Consider the following 17,539-nt stretch of genomic DNA (forward strand, 5'->3'; position numbering starts at 1 on the left):
AAGCCCAGGCGGAAGTGATGCTTAATCATGTGCCAATGATGTGGCCGCCCGAAGGAAAACTCTCCGCCGACCGAAAAAAGTCCCATTTCCGCCCACCCCCGCTTCCCAGTTTTCGCCGTCAAATCTGAAGGGGGGCGGTACCCGAAAGACCAAGTTTTACTCGTATATGGTTGCAATGAGCGAAGGGGTGGACGGGCGTGTGGGGGTTGTCTGTTGTTTTTTTTAGTTACACAGCGGGTGGGCTTGCCGAAGTGACCCCACCCCCCCTCACCTCGCTTTGATCTGACGGTCTGGGTGGAGGGGCGTGTCACCGGGTGCAGGGGTAGCGCTCCGCCGTTTCCGGTTTTCCGCCATTGCGGCTCCCGCTGCGGCTCCGTGGGGGCCCCGTTGACGGTTTATAAAAGGGGAGGCGGGCGGCAGGAAGGGCAGCAGCTTCAGGTGAGTCTCTGAGAGGGCGTCTCCTCCCTTCACGGTGATAACGGGCTTTCCCCCTGACCCCCTTCCGTCTGAGGGAGGGGTTTTTGGAACATTTCCCTCTTGGCTGATGTCATTCGATGTAGAAATAATATTTTTTTGTATTTATTATTTCTCCCCCCACACAGATCCGCACTTACTCGCCTCTCTCTCTCTCTCTTCCCTGGCTGGTTTTTTATTCTCTCGCCGGAGGATCTCGGTGTGTTTTTTCTTTCCTTTTGGACCCGCTGAGCGCCAGCGTCGTCTGTCGACATGGCTCAGATCCTGCCCATCCGCTTCCAGGAGCACCTGCAGGTAACTCGCTCAATCAGTCCGTCAGTAAACGATGACTTTTTTTCTCTTTTTTAACTTAACTTTAAACAAAAAATTTTAACACCCCCCCCCCCCCCCGCCCCTGCATCTCCTGACCTCTACACCTTCTCTCTTCTTCCCCCCCCCCCCCCCCCCCGTAACATGGGCCTTCGCTTCAGACCGAGCCCTGGGTAAATGTCATCCCCACCCGCATACAGCGCTCCCGTCTCTAATCTTCGACCCCACCTCCCTCCCGCCTGTAGATTATTCCTAATCCCCCCCCCGGATTTGCTTCTCTCTATATATCTCTCGTTTTGCAAACCTACCCCCCCCCCCAATTTCGCCGTAATTTTTCACTTTGAAATATTATCGGTGGGGGTGGAGGTTCAACCTTGGATTACACCGTGGCACCGTTTCACAATGTCGCCCGTATGAGGAAATGTGTGAATGCTTGCACGGTTTATAAAAAAATCTTGTCTTCTTTAACCCCACCCCTAGTTTAAAGCTCTACCTTACTGCAGGCCTCGAATGCTGATGGTGCCCATCTCATTTAGTTTTTTAATAAATTGGAGTGAGTTCAGGCTATGAATGATTTTTTTTGCCAAATGGAGCCTAGTGCAGATGTTTCTAATGGTAACAGTACCAGGCTTCCACCCCACCAATGTTTGCCTGTCTTTTAATCTGAGGTGGAAGTGGGACAATTGCTTAATGACCCTTCAGTGTTTTAAACTGAAATTTGAGTTCTTGTACTGTAAATAACTTGTTTTATATGTGCAACCCATGACCATGTTCTCAGCTAGCAGTGAGACAGTTGAACTTTTTTCAACCAGTTGTAACTTTGCTTGTAATTTTTAATGTTGAGTTATGCTTCCAAAATGGGCTTGATAGTGGCTCAACTCATCAATTAAGATATGATCATTTTAAACGTTTGGTTTGTTTGTACTTAGTGGTGTCTTTAGCTGTAGATATGTTGGATTCTTGAATAGAATTGTTTGTATTTATCTTTAATTCCTATGTAGTGTTTCTCAACTTTGTTTCATAGTTTGTGTATTTTTCACACTTGGTATCTAAATACAGTTGAAGATGTTAGAATGCATTGGTTTTCCAGTAACTTAACAGGTATTAAATTGGGCAACTAAACAGTGGGTTCTTCAGTTGCTAACTTACCCTAAGTATCACTCTTTATAAATTAGCCTGTTTAAAGTTACATTCCAACTGACTTACTAGTGGCATTTTTAACAAATTTAACTGGGTGTTACTTGAGCTGGTGACATAGGAGCATGGAATGTGAAAAAGCAAGGCTTTCAATAACTATCAATGCCCTGCCAGGGAAAATTGAGTTTATCTTGCTCTCCCTTAAAATTGACATCATATTCAGTTTGATCTGAAAGTTGACTGACAGTGTTTAAACTGTCACTTGCCTCTTACAGTTTATAAACAGGTGAGTGGGCAAGCAGGAGACTGTGTAAATCTGTAATAAAGCACTTTTGTGTAGATGTGTCAATCTGCTTTCTCCTTGGAGGTGCTAAATAACCAGCTGCCCATACCGCTAAAACATGGGTCTGATTTGTAACTAGTCACGTGTTTAGAACTTGCCATTCTAAGCTATGGGGTGTTGTTTCTATGGGAAACTAGTTTAATTTGGTTAAACTAAATTTGTAGTGATGCTTCATACCATTGCTCCATGTTGAAACATGGAGCAAGAAATAGGTAACTATGAAGGTGTACAGTACAGCTGGATGAACACACCAAACCGAGCAGGAAAGCTGACGTTTCAGCTCAAGTCTTCAGGGGGGATTTCTGATCAAGGGTCTAGGCCCGAAACATCAGCTCTCCTGATGCTTGGCCTGCTCTGTTCATCCAGCTCTAAACCTTGTTATCTCAGATTCTCCAGTATTGGCAGTTCCTACTATCAAGTCAACTATGAAGTTCTTTGCTAAGAACATCACTTCGGAGGATCAGACTTCTACCCTGGAGTGTCTACGCATGCATCCCATGATACTTTAACTTTAGTTTACTAAGTACTGATAACTAAATTTCAAAAATACACAAGCTTACTCAATTCAGACTTGCACAATGAGGTCCAAAGGGCTGCTGCTAGGAAGTGATTAGAGAATTTGATCTAGATGCAAAATCCATGCAGTTATTTAACAAATAGGTTTTAGCCATCATGTAATAGCCTAAACCTCCTGTAAGTTGGTTGATGCAGTATTGATCAACCAATACTGCATTCAGTGAGTGATAGCACTTATATTTGCATACTGTTTGATACTGTATAATGTCCCTTCTGACCCTGATCCCTTGCATTCTAACTGCAGTCAATGAAAATCTTAAATTAAGTTACTTTTGACCTCCCTCCTTTCTAATTTAAATTAGAATATTTCCAACATGGAGACTCTAGCCTTTTTAACAGCAGACAGCAAATTACTGTTTGAGACTGACTCCTTAGCAGGAGAGGGCTTGCAAGGGTATCGAATGCCCTTGTATGATATTCAGTCTTAAACTGTTTCCAATGTTCAAAGAATACTGCAACAGGTAGTGATCACTTTTTCAACTGATCAAGTTGTGGATTGCAATGTGCTAATCTAATCTCAGGCTAGAATCACCTTTTTTGAAGATCTTTAGCAGTGCTCTGTATAACCAGAAACAAGAGTAGAAATGGCTGGAGAAAGCCTGCAGGTCTGACAGCATCTGTGGGAAGAGTGTAAAATTGTGTAGCACTCAGTCTTGTGTAGCTCGTGATTGGAATTGAACACTTATGCAAATTTTCATCCTGTACTTGGAGTGCCCTTTGGTTTTGCAGCCTCCTTAGCTTGAGGCAGTTCACAAGCCAGGCCCAGCAAAATGAATGCTGGCCTTTGCCAACAGTGCTTTTCTCGCTAGAGCTACCACTTGAAAGGAGTATTCTGATCTAACTCCTACACTTGCCAAAAGGAGGCAAATTGCTTCTAAGCAAGCGACTCTTTACCTTTGCTGTAGTTACTGGAATTGTTGACAGTTGTCCTATTAAGTGAGCCTTGCTGAATTGTAACCACTTGTATTAAGTACCTGGTGTGGGTAGCAGTAGGAATGGTTGCATCAAGTAACAGACTTCAGTTGTAACTGGCTTGCATCAAGCTACAATGTTTTGTAGCTAAACAAAGCTGTATGATTTGACCAAAAACTTTGCCACCTTTTCCTGTATTGTGTTCAACTTTGCCTTGCTTTGTATCACCAGTCCATCATGCTACTGTAAACTGCTCAGTTTAAACAGCTTTTCCAAGGTACATAGCTATAGTTTGTTGGCTCTATTTATTTAATCTGTACCAGTGTCACCTTTCCAAATAACTGTCCTCTGAACCTTCTCTGCCCCACCCTCACCTTTTTAAGGCTTATTTTAGCCAAGAGCTTTGTCTACTTGTCGTCCCTCTTTCAACAGCCTTCATGTCTCTCCTCATTGTTTTGATCACTCCAAAATAGCAGTTGGGATGCCTTGAGGTTGCACAAGATGTAGGTGAGGTCACTCCTGGAGTGTGGTGTACAGTTCTGGTCACATGCCTTGTAGGAAGGGCATTAAATTGGAGAACATGTAGAAAAAGATTAACAAGGACTTTACTTGGTATGGAATATTTGAGTTCTGAGCTTGGATAGGCTGGAACTTTGCTCCGTGGAGAAATGGATGTGTTGGGGAGGGGAAACAGGTGGTGTGACCTTGTAGAGGTCTGTCAACCATGAGGGGCCTAGAAAAGGTGAATAACAACAAAGTTCCTTTGTCTAGGGTAGGAAAGTTTGCAACTTGAGGCATATTGGAGACTAGGGAAGTCTTCTTGCTTTAAAAGAACCTGGGGGTGATACCAGAAGGTGATTGGTACATGAATGAAGTGGTAGATGTTCAAACTGTGTATGTGCCCATCCAGTGAATTGCATGAGTTAGGCTTGGATGAACCAAACAAGTAGGGCTAGTTTGGGGAAACTTGGTCAGCATGTTTTCAACCTGTATGATTCTGCCTGTTACACCTTTATTTCGAGCCTGGGCCAGAGTCAGGCTTGTGACAATCCTCCTTAATAGAGGTGGTGTCGAGCTGGATGAACACAGCAGTCCAAGCAGGAAGGCTGATGTTTCAGGCCTAGACTCTTCAGAAATGGGGGAGGGGGCTCTCAAATAGGGAGAAGGGGAAGGTGGATAGAGAAGGTAAGTGGAGATTGTGACAATCCTTTCCTGCCTTGACAGTTCTGGAATTTCTTCAGTCCTGATAGGTATGATACAACCTGCTGTGCAGGACCAAATGGGTTCCTTATCACTTTTTTCTTTTGGTTTATTTGCATTCCACTTTGGGTCTAAGGTGCGGTATGTTCCTTGACATGCACCCAGTACATCTCTGCAGGTGGTTATACTTATTGTAATGTGATGCTAGATTGTTCCCTTATCAGGGAAGAAATGTAAAAGCATCAATACCTGCACTGTACACTAAGCTTGACTGACTACAGGCAAACTTTGCCATTGTCAATAGGCAATTTGAGTTGATGTAGTGCATCGCCTGTCATGTGACTGGTGTTTAGGTTTTACTTTTTCCTACTGTAAAATGTTCTAAGACTTCCCCACAAGAACTTGGGATTGGCACGTGGTTTTTGAAGTCTGTGTCAATAACTTTTGAGCTGGTTTTAATGTCTTAGATCTCTGCCCCTCTCCTTGTTTCCAAGTGACAGAATTCCATGTCCATGTGATCCTCTGCCAAAGAAGCAGAGAATAAAGGATTTGATACCTAGGTGGTTGGAAGCTTTATAGGGGTGGATTGGGGGATGTTGCAAACAAGGGACTTGGGTATAACCAGGGGCCATATAGTGTGTAGACCTTGGTGTGAACAAGGGCACAAGTTCCAGAATTTTAGATGACTGGGTTTATGCATTTAAGAATATGGGATGCAGGCTCAGATATTTGGAGGACTTAACTGCAGTAAGTTTATGCTACTGATGAAAATAGACTGTGATACTGCAGAGCTGGAAAGGATTGTCTGTGTAGACAATCGGCTGATCAGAAGGTCATCTTCAGGGCAAATGACATGGCAAGCAATCCAGTCCTACCAGCTTGAGCAGTTGGAGGCACACTCCCTAGTCTCATTGCAAAGGACAATGAAAGATTAAATGTGTAAATTTTCAAATGCAGTGGTTTGATTTGATATCTCCTTGGGGAATTGATCTTGGAATAAAACATTAATGTAGCAGTCCTACTGTAACTTTGAATAATCAAATCAAATTGAACACTGTTATCTGATTTGAAACCAGAAAGCTTGCTTGATAAACCCACTTCCAGTAAGCTTCTGGCTCAAAAACTAGGCTTACAATGACTTGAAGTACAAATGCAGCACTAATGTTTCCAGTTGTGTGCTTTGGTTCCTTAATGGCTGTAGTACTTACTGACAGCTCAGCCAATATAAAGAGCTAACTATATCTGAGGCTCTCTTGGCAGCTACTGTTGTTTAAAACAACACTAGGGCTCAGTTGATCTAAACAAGTGTCTTGTGTCCAAATTGAGGCACAATGTAGGTTTAAACTAATGCAGATAGGATAAGTCACCTCTCTGCACACTGTCTTCACATCTGTCCACCTCAGTTGTGTAATTATGCATATTTAATTTCTTTAGCAGTAGGTCTAAAGTTATGAATTGGATATGCTAAACATTTTACTGATCAGATTTTTAAAATTGTTCAGTATCTACTTGCTACAGTACGAAAGTGAAGTAGCCAGATGAAACACTTGTAGAAATGGGTGTTTCTCTCCATTAGTATCTCTTTTCAATCTGATCATTGTAGTGTCTTTTGGGATACTGTAGCTATTAGTGCTATGTGAGAGACTTGTTTGTTGGTTGCCTGTGGGTTCAGAATGCTTATTTTAAAGGCTCTCAACAGGGCTTTGAGATGGCAAGTATTTTAGCCAGTCACTCATGGGACACTCGAATCATTTGCTGGAATTTATTGCATGTCCCTAGTTGCTCTTGATTTGGTTTTCTTGATCTGCTGTATGTGTTGTACCTAAGTGCAATGTTAGGGCAGGAATGGCAGGACTTTGACAGTCAAGGAGAGGCAAATGAGGGACACTAACTTTTTCATTCTTGTATTTCAATATTAATTTGTGAAAGGTCCAAAATGAGGCAGTCAAGCATGCTGCAGTGCTTCCACCTTCTAATTGGCACACTTGCACCTTTTTAACTCCCTGCACTGGACCAGGGGAGGGGGGTGCCCACAGCAATGGCACTTAAAAATCCTGGGGTTACAGCTGATCAGAAACCATTGGAGGCTAGGAATTGTGGTGGTCATGTTCTCCAGTTATCCTCTGATTAACTTGCCCAAGCTGAATGGAGTACCAATATTTAAAAGTTTTACATCTGGACCAACACAATTTGGCAATAAATCTGTCTTCACTCTCCCCCTCCTGATGAACAACAGAAATTAAAAGTTCCTCAACAGCACTATTTGAATCTTTGACCCCTGCCATCTAGGAGACATGGGAAGCTGATGTATGAAATGTGTGCACCTGCAAATACCCTCCTCAGTCAATCCACTTCATGACTTGAAACATGACTTTTTTTTTGTCACTAAGCAACTAACTAAAAACATTGGCTGTACCCACCCCAAAAGGACTGCAGTATTTTCAGGCCTTTTTCTCCTCCTCTAAGGGGTTGGACATTAAATGCTGGGCCTGCCAGTGATGCCCACATTCTCCAATTCCTCCATTCATCTTGATCTAATAGGTGAGAACTTATGGCCAGGTATGATAGTCAAAGCACAAGTGGTGAGTTTTTGTTATAGAGCCTGCCTCAGCCTGAGAAAAGAGGGAGTTGGAGTATGGAAGAGTGGCTTCAATTTTGCCACCCTCTCTTGTAGGAATCTTGTCAAGTTTATTGATCATTCAGTATTTGGAATTTAAAATGTGAGTTCTAAAAATTAAATGATCAAGATTGAGTCTTGACATAATTGACCTAAACAACTTATGGTATACCTTGGGTGCCACCAGACCAAGTGAGTTTAGGCTTGCAGGATTTGGGCATTCAGCCCAGAAGTCTGATCTACCATTTGATCATGGCTGATATGCTTCTCACCCCCATTATCCTGCCATCTTGCCATAGCCCCTTAACCATTAACAGGTTAAAAATCTGACACTACTCCCTGTCCCATCATCCACTGCAGTAGTTGCAAATTTCTCGTTTTCAAAACTTCAGGAGAAATTTCTGAAACTTGTTCTTAAATTTGCAAGCCTTTATCCTAAAAGATAATCTGTCATCCTAGAATCTGAGGATGTAACTGCTTCATGTCTAAATTGTATACTTCTCCTATAAATATCAATTTCTTATTTGGAATGAAGGGAGGTCTAAACCAGTCAACCATATCTCTTGGATCAATTTAGTGAATGTTCGTTGAACTGCCTCCAGTGTCACTAATCTTCCCTCAAACAAGGGGATCAAAGCTGCATAATACTGCAGATGCAGTCTCCAATGTCTTGTTGTAACAATACTTGGTTTTATTGATAAAGCAATAGAATATTAAACTAGTGTTCTACTTTTCCTTATCTGCTGTACTTGCATGCTAGTTTCCCTGACTCATGGACATCCAGATCCCTTTGCATTGGAGCACCCTGAAGTCTGTTTACCTAATAGTTGTCTTTTGACTTGCTGACAAATGCCCAGCCTCTCACTTGTGTTAAATTCCATCTGCTGCTCTCTTAACCTGTCTAGATCCACTTATAAGGCTCTTATTTCCTCAATGCAATTTATCACATTTTTTGTTCAAACTTGACAAGAGACTTATTCCTGTATTGTCATTAATGTAAGTAGCTAGTGGACCTCATTGTAGTTTACTTTCATCTTTTTGAGATGGAGTAGAAGTCCATGTGCTCCTAAGATTTGGCTTTCTCCTTAGGAGATGGGACTTTGTCCCATTTGGTGCTTCAGTTCTTCCTGGCAAGGCCAGAGTCCAGTCACCTAGCTTGCTACCTTTCACTACATGCTGAGTTGAAATCACAAAACCTTTTTGATCCTGATTTTCCTATCTACTAAATTAGTCTGCATCAAAGTCCACTGATTTGGTTTCCTGTTTCAGTTTGATGCTTTAAACAGCAGTTTTGTATCCTTCCTGGAATTCACTTTTATCAGCAGTCTTTCCTAATGGGAATAGCCTCCAGGAAAGTGGTAAATTGTTTATAAAACAAAACTTGAGATTTGGCATTTTTAACTGTCGTGAAACTAGTTACTTGTTTCAACACTTGACTAGAAAACCCAGTTTCTTAAGCTTGACATTAATAGCTTGTTACAGGTCAGTCCTTTTTTACAAAAACTAGTTACTAGTTAACTTGATGTAAAGTGAAATGCAACAGTCTGTCTCCTTTCCCATACAGAATACACATTACATCTTTGTGATAAATCAAACTTGCCATTGGTAGGAAGGGAACTGTAAAAGTCTTTGGAATGTTAATGCTGAACTTCAGGGGCAAGAATCATCATAGCTAACTTGTTGAACATGCAAACTGGTTGGCACACTCAAGCACTTGGTTAACTAAATCCTGCCTACAAAGATAGCAGCAGTCCCTTAATAGCAGACTCTGTGCATGGCTACCCAGTTTGGCTTGTGTACACCTTTAAGCTTGATCCTCCAAGGGAAGACCAAGCAGTCCATTCTTGACCTTCACTTGAGGTCATTAAAGAAATTTTGAAGTGCAGTAATTTGGGAAACCTATCCAAATTTTGCAAAAGATCATTCAAATAAGCTCCATTTGAAGGACAGTTGGCCACATACCAGCAGAACTCTATGATCCAGGTTTGATTTGAGATCCGTTGCATCTGTTTTAAGGTAATGAGTAGTGATTCTGCTAGAATTTAGCAGTGAAGCACTTCCAGCTTAAAATGTGGCCTGAATCCAAGAGTTGAGAGCTTTCAGATCTTAACTGACCACTTGGATCCTGGACTAGCTTGGTCTTGTCCCATGATGAGAAAATGAACGCTAACACGGAGGTATTCTTGCTTAGTTCTTCAGTTATTTGACATTGCACACTTCTAGACTTGCTGCCTAGTCTGTCTTTAAAGTAGTGGTTAGGCATTGAGTTTTGCTGCCTTCAATGTTGGTTTCCAACAACCTCTATTTGTATGAAGGCAGTGGACAGTCTGAAGTGACATTTTCCCCATTCCAAGTAACTTTTGCCTGATGAGAACTTGTTTTCTGTTTTGACTAATCAGTTTAACCTTCTGCCCAGGTGTAAACAATTGAGATTTTAAATACTCTGCCTATCTGCATTTGTCTGCCTCCATCTTGAGGCATAGAACATTACAGCACAGTACAGGCCCTTCGGCGCTTGATGTTGTGCCGACCTGTCATACCGATCTGAAGCCCATCTAACCTACACTATTCCATGTACATCCAGATGCTTATCCAATGACACCTTAAATGTGCCTAAAGTTGGCAAATCTACTACCATTGCAGGCAAAGCGTTCCATTCCCTTACTACTCATGAAGGAATTTTTTTCCTCCCTCTAATCTATGGCTGCTTGCTGCCATCTTTGCCTATTTTGGTTTTCCCTGCAGTCTTGAGTGAAGTCCTTTAATTTGAAAAGCCATCACTACCACTAGTTCAGTAGCCCTTGTTGTGACAACATAATCACCTGTCCAAATATTAAATGAAATGGCTAGGATTTATGCATGACTTGCTCTGCATACTTATTTCAGAGGGACTCTGTTTAAAATAAATGGCAAGTGTACTTCAGCATTCAACACTTCTGATGCTGTGTAAACTTCTGAAACACTGCAACTTGCACTTACTGCAATGCAGAGTAATTTGCACTGATTTCCCTTCCAAACATGAGTGACAGCCCTTGACATTTAAGGCTGCATTTGACTAAGTGTGGGATCAAGAACCCCCTAATAAGACTGGAATTAATGGGCATGGGGGTCCTTACTGGCATAAGATGGTATGGTGGTTGTCACTGCTGCAGGGCACTTCCATAGGAATTCCTCAGTGTCCTAGGCCCAACTATCTTCAGTTTCATCAATGTCCTTCTACATCATGAGGTCAGTGAGGATCTTCTGTTTTTCAGTGTTCAGACTGCTTCAGTCAATTTAAGAATGGTGCTATGTTCAAATCCAGCTAGATCTAGACAAAAGACTACATGTTCTCAATTGATCACTATTCCTTAACTGTTGCATCGTGATTTCAGGATAGCAGATGAACTGCAGTGATTCAAAAAGGCACCTCACCACTACCCTAAGGACTGCCATGGTCTGGCAAGAAGTGCTAGCCAGCAACACCCATTATCCCATAAAGGGGCCTAAGCTTATCATTAAAACAGCCAAACTAGCGAAGGAAGAGTCATGTGCAGACACCAGTGTAAGCAGAGGAATGTGACCTATCCAAACATGGTGTCATTGAATCATTCATTTCATACGCCACCAATTCTTTAGCTAGGATGGTACAATTTTCCATGCTACCTTGGGATAAATGGGGAAAACAGTCCAAATAACAAGTAGTTGTGGAGTTAATTGAATACTACCATGATTGATAATTGTTTAGAATTGCATACATGTGCAACACTGTGCTACAAAGTTGAAATGTTAATGTTAGCCTGGTTTAATGGCAGGGGGTGGAACTTATTTATCTGCTTCCCTGAGAGGAAGGGATATGTCCCTGAAACTTACCTTGCTTTTGGGGTTATATCTTAAATTCTATTTGCCCTCTGATCTGCATGGATCAGCTAAATGTTTGAGGATGAACTTCAGGAATTTGAGGTCTGACTGCTAAACATTGTTGGAACTCTTGCCATATTTCCCTTTTCTGATATTTTGACTTCAACTGTACTCCCTCTTCCTAGAAGTGACCAAAAATGCTTAAAATTTCTGGCTTCGGTTGTGCCAGTGAGTGAAATGCAGGTTTAGTTTGTGTACAAGCAGCTACTTTGTTCCCCCCCCCCCCCCCCCCCAAGAAAAGCAACAATAGTGCTACCCAAGTCAAAGGTAGTTTTCAATTATCCAGAAAGGACAAATTACTTGCACTCAACTACTTGTCTAAGAACATGTGGCAATGTTATTATTATGGTTCCAAGATTCCTTGCATGCTGTCACTTTGTTATGGTTGGTTGCTGTTTTGACTTGACACAATGGTCTCTGCTTGTTTACTAATGTGGCCTACTTGAAGGTCACCCATACTGGGCTATGGGTCCAGATATTGACAAGCTTCCAACACTTGGCTTGACTGGATACAGCCAGATAGGCAAATCGATTTGACACTAGCACAGTTGGTTGGTTTTGATCCCCTCCAGAGCAGAAGTCTTGATTTCACAGTATTCTCAAGCCAGAAGTGAACTGTAGAATCCCTCTACACAGTCTTCATGACCTAGAAGCCTCTAGGTGTGTGGCACTACTAACCTGTGATCAGTTTGCAAACGTAGAACATTACAGCACGGTACAGGCCCTTCAGCCCTTGATGTTGTGCCGACCTGTCATACTGATCTCAAGCCCATCTAACCTACACTATTCCATGTACGTCCATATGATTATCCAATGATGACTGAAATGTACCTAAAGTTGGCAAATCTACTACCATTGCAGGCAAAGCATTCCATTCCCTTAGTACTGAATAAAGAAACTACCTCTGACATCTATCCTATATCTTTCACCCCCAATTTAAAGCTATGCCCCCCTCATGCTTGCCGTCACCAACCTAGGAAAAAAGGCTCTCCCTATCTAACCCTCTGATTATTTTATGTTTCAATTAAGTCACCTCTCAACCTTCTTCTCTCTAATGAAAACAGCCTCAAGTCCCTCAGCCTTCCCTCGTAAGACCTTCCCTCCAAACCAGGCAACATCCTAGTAAATCTCCTCTGCACCTTTTCCACAGCTTCCACATCCTCCTTAATGCAGTGACCAGAACTGTACACAATACTCCAGTGTTTTGTACCACTTCACCATAACCTCATGGTTCCGGAACTCGATCCCTCTATTAATAAAAGCTAAAACACTCTATGCCTTAACAGCCCTGTCAACCTGGGTGGCAACTTTCACTGATCTGTGTACATGAACACCGAGATCTCGCTGCTCATCTACACTAAGAATCTTACCATTAGCCCTGTACTCTGCCTTCTGGTTACTACCAAAGTGCATCACCTCACACTTGTCTGCATTAAACTCCATTTGCCACCTCTCAGCCCAGCTCTGCAGCTTATCTATGTCTCTCTGCGACCTACAGCATCCTTCGTCACTATCCACAACTCCACTGACCTTAGTGTCCTCTGCAAATTTACTAACCCATCCTTCTATGCCCTCATCCAGGTCAGTTATAAAAATGACAAACAGCAGTGGACCCAACACCACTTGCGGTACACCACTAGTAACTGGTCTCCAGGATGAACACTTCCCATCAACTACCACCCTCTGTCTTTCAGCAAGCCAATTTCTGATCCAAACTGCTATATCTCCCACAATTCCATTCCTCCACACTTATACAATAGCCTACTGTGGGGAACCTTATCGAACGCCTTGCTGAAATCCATATACACCACATCAACCAGTTTACTCTCATCTACCTGTTTGGTCACCTTCTCAAAGAACTCAAGGTTTGTGAGGCATGACCTTCCTTTCACAAAACCGTGCTGACTATCCCTAATCAATTTATTCTTTTCTAGATGATGATAAATCCTATCCCTTATAACCTTTTCCAACACTTTACCGACAACTGAGGTAAGGCTCACTGGTCTATAATTACCAGGGTTGCCTCTACTCCCCTTCTTGAGCAGGGGAACCACATTTGCTATCCTCTAGTTGTCTGGCACTATTCCTGTAGACAATGACGAGTTAAAGATCAATGCCAAAGACTCAGCAATCTCCTCCCCTGGCTTCCCAGAGGATCCTAGGATAAATCTCATCTGGCCCAGGGGATTTATCTATATTCACCCTCTGTAGGATTTCTAATACCTCTTCCTTGTGAACCTCAATCCCACCTAGTCTAGTAGCCTGTACCTCAGTATTCTCCTCGACAACATTGTCGTTTTCTAGAGTGAATACTGTTGAAAAAATTCATTTAGCACTTCCCCTATCTCATCTGACTCCACACAACTTACCACTACTATCCTTGATTGGGCCTAATCTTTCTTTTGTCATTCTTTTATTCCTTAAATACTGATAGAAAGCCTTGGGGTTTACCCTGATCCTATCTGCCAACAACTTTTCATGTCTCCTCCTGGCTCTTCTGAGCTCTCTCTTTAGGTCTTAGAAATGAATGTAAACTAGGATTTGAGTAAATGCAGACTTTCCTCATTCATTGCACAAACCTTTTTCTGATTTTAGCTACCTTGTGTGATCAGGTACAGGTTTTAGTAAGTCATTAAAACCTTGAAGCAGTGTAACTTTCTCCATAGTTCAAGCATAGCCACTCCACCTAACTTGGATAAGTTAAATTGCCCTGTAGCATGCAGGCAAGGTGGACTTTATGGGAATTGCAGAGTGCTGGGAAATGGGACACAAGAGCAGGTCTGGGTGTGATGCTGTTCAGAAGGTTGTTGACTTGATGGGCTGAACAGTCTGTTTTGACACTAGGATTCCATATGCCAGTGTTATTGACAACTATTCTGTTTTCTGCAACAATTTTGAAATGTGAAAATTTGCTTTGTCACACTCCAGAATTGCAGGATTCTCCTCCATGTGCTGAGCTCTGCCAATGAATCCTTTCTACGTGGCCAATGGTGAACTTATTGAATATCTTAACCAAGTCCTTGATTCCTTGTCCAACAGTGAGGACTCGGTCCTAAATCAGCTCCCTGTTGAGGCTATGCCCTCTTGTCCTAACTTCACCTGCCAGTAGAAACATCCTCTACTTCTACCTCATCTATTCCCTTCATAATTTTCTTTAAGACCCCTGTCAATCTTCTGAATTCCAATGAATATAATTCCCATCTACTCAGTCTCTCCTCATAAGCCAACACCCTCCAGTCCAGAATCAACCTAGTGAACCTGGTGTGCACCCCATCCAGTGCCAGTACATCCTTTCTCAGTAAGGAGACCAAAACTGCATGTGTACTCCAGGTGTGGCCTCACCAGCACCTTTTTTGTATAGCTGCAACATAACCTCTCTGCATTTAAACTCAATCCCTTTAGCATTGAAGGACAATTCCATTTTGTCTTCCTAATTACTTGTACCTTCTGTGATCCATGCACAAGACCCAAGCCAGAGTTCTCAGGAAGGTCACTGCACCTGAAACATTAACTCTGTGTTCTCCTTCAGATGCTGCCAGACCTGCTGAGTATCACCATACACTTATGGTGTAGCAGTGATCAGTGTACTTTTTAAAAAAAAAATCAATTCACACCATCTAGAATCTAGGAACTACTTGTCTGCTAACAAATTTTTCTTAAAATGAGTCCAAGCTTTAACTGGACCAAGGCCCCTAGTTGCTGAACTCTTATTTTACTAGTCAGTTTAAAACAATATTACCTAGTTGTGATAAATTGCTTTGGCTTTAATGTATTGAATTGAAACCTTCTAAACCTAAATTGCACTTGTTTTTCCTCAAAACTAATTTATTGGTAAATCTGTCCCAATACAAGTCAATGATTTGCAGTAGACTGACTTTGACAAAAGACATGTCAAGTAAACTTTGAAATTTGGCAGCTGCTTGGAATTTGAGCAGAACAATCCTGAATACCTCACAGAAGTAATGTGTGTCAACTGCTGAAATAGGAATATTTTCCACACTTAGCTTCCTAATTTAATGAGTTCAGTGAAGCAATCATGTCCAAGGTGTGTTCTGGTCTACGGCAAGTAGTGCATGCATTTTAACTTGAGTACAGAATGCTAGCTGTACCGTCGGTCCTAATTCTAACAGTGTCTTTACTTAGAATTCTCAAGGCCCACCTTGGGTTTCAAGCTGTAATCCTGGTCTTCATAAATTGAGTAAACTAGCACTTCAATGACCACAGAACATGGGGGTCTGTTCAGCCCACTGCATCTGCTCTACCCTTTACAGAAGCTGATCTAATCCTCAAATGCACTTTCCTGTGTCTTTTTTTCCCCATAATATATTCCTTAGTGGTTTTATTATAAATTTGCCTCCATTTTAAATATACTTGGCGCCAGTGTCTAGAACCTTCTGCAGTAAAAATTCCTAAGATTCACTAACACTTTCTCATCCATCCCAACTGGGTGATTCCTTTATTGTGGAGATGCCCTGTGCCCCACCTTCCAAGAAGGAACTAATACTTCATGTCTTTTGTTTAGTGAAATTTGCCTGTCCTTTTTTGTTCCACGTTCCAACCAGGTCCATTGTATTAAACCCCTTGACTGTCTGACATTCCAGGAAGGTTTGTGCTCCTAGGATGCTGCTTGGCTCGCTGTGTTCATCCAGTTCCACACTTTATCTCTGGTATTCAAAGTAGTTGCCAGACAACACCTAGTAGTTATAACAAGATGCCACTGTATACTCTCCCCTCAATCAAGGCCAGCATTGCACTTACCTCTTTTTCTGTTACCTACTGAATTAGGACAGTAGCCTCAAATATTAATACAATATGCTTCTATCTGCAGCTATCTACAATTGTTTTAAATTGACTTTCCTATTCCTGTCTGACCCATGTATTCCATCTTTCAGGTTTTGCCCACTCCAATTCCAAATCACTTTCTCCTACTATTGTTGCTGTGTGCTTTTGGTTTCCTGCAAACTGCCATAATACAGGCAGATCCTGGATTGAATGGGTTCTATTCTGGAGTCTGTTCAAAGTCTTTCCTGCACAAATCAGAACACAAGACTATATAAAGGAGCTGTTTAGATGTCAGGTCTTAAATTACACCCCGAGTGTCTGGAAAATCTGGGGCACCACGTATCCCCTCTCTAAACCATTTTGAGTATCTTTTATCTATGCTTGTATGCTACCTTCAGCAATGCTTGCAGCTAGTGTTAATATTGTATCAATATATCCCAGCACTTGGATACTCCAGAGCCTTGGCACTTTTCCACAATGCTGTTGCTTCATTGATACAATCAATCTTTGTCTGCTGATCTATAGTCTAAACATTTACTGGTTGTCTCTGATTTAAGGGCTTGGATCTCTTATAATGTGACAGGCTATCAGTTAAAATACATTAGAAGTGAGGGCACTGCAGCTAAATAGCAATGAGCCCTGTCCCAGCAAACCAACAGTCTGAACTGTAAGCTTAAATTCTCCTTTCTATAGCAGAACAGTATCTTCAAAACTAACCACAGACATCATATTGTGGCCAGAGCAACAGTGCTGTAGACATGAGTGGATTGCCTACCCCCAGCTGTGGTTGAATCAGTTGTCGAGTGTTCATTCATCCTGATCTGTCTGCTATAGAGTTTGTCCCCTGACCATTGAGGACTTGAATGTTAACTTGCTGTTAATTGCTCAGCATATGTTGCTGTACTATCTGCACTAGCAAGTTTGATGCTCAGCACCTCCATAATTGCAGACTCATTATTCCAAAGATTGGAATAAAATGTACAGTGCAGACAGATGGTATGAACAGCATGTCTGTCCTTCAAAAGATGTCTTTACAAGAGAATCTTGTGACTGCACCAAAACTAGTAAGCACCACTTGAATTTGTGCAGCAAGCAGCGTTCTCTCCCTCCCTCTGTCTTACAGCTGACAGGAGCAAGACTGACTCCCATGTCTAATATAACGTTTCAGTATCACTCTACATGAATAATGTAGTACCTGCTTTCCAAATTTATAGTTGCTACAGACTGAAGAACTGTCTCAAGCTCATGAGACCTATCTATAAAATGACTTTACTGTATCATTCTAAATC

The 17,539-nt window shown here is 41.9% G+C and overlaps 1 protein-coding gene across 2 annotated transcripts in view; it reads left to right on the forward strand.

The window, feature by feature from the left end:
• The first annotated feature begins 301 nt into the window (after positions 1–301).
• Positions 302–17,539, forward strand: part of cltcb (clathrin, heavy chain b (Hc)) — a 64,044-nt gene continuing 46,806 nt past the window's right edge. For both annotated transcript variants that reach the window (XM_059655406.1, XM_059655407.1), the window contains exons 1-2: positions 302–438; positions 603–768. In XM_059655406.1, coding sequence (XP_059511389.1) covers positions 727–768 — 42 coding nt within the window. In that variant the 5' untranslated portion in view covers positions 302–438; positions 603–726. The remainder of the gene's footprint in view (positions 439–602; positions 769–17,539) is intronic.

This window comes from Stegostoma tigrinum, chromosome 27 (genome assembly GCF_030684315.1).
Source record: "Stegostoma tigrinum isolate sSteTig4 chromosome 27, sSteTig4.hap1, whole genome shotgun sequence".
Taxonomy (NCBI): Eukaryota; Metazoa; Chordata; class Chondrichthyes; order Orectolobiformes; family Stegostomatidae; genus Stegostoma; species Stegostoma tigrinum.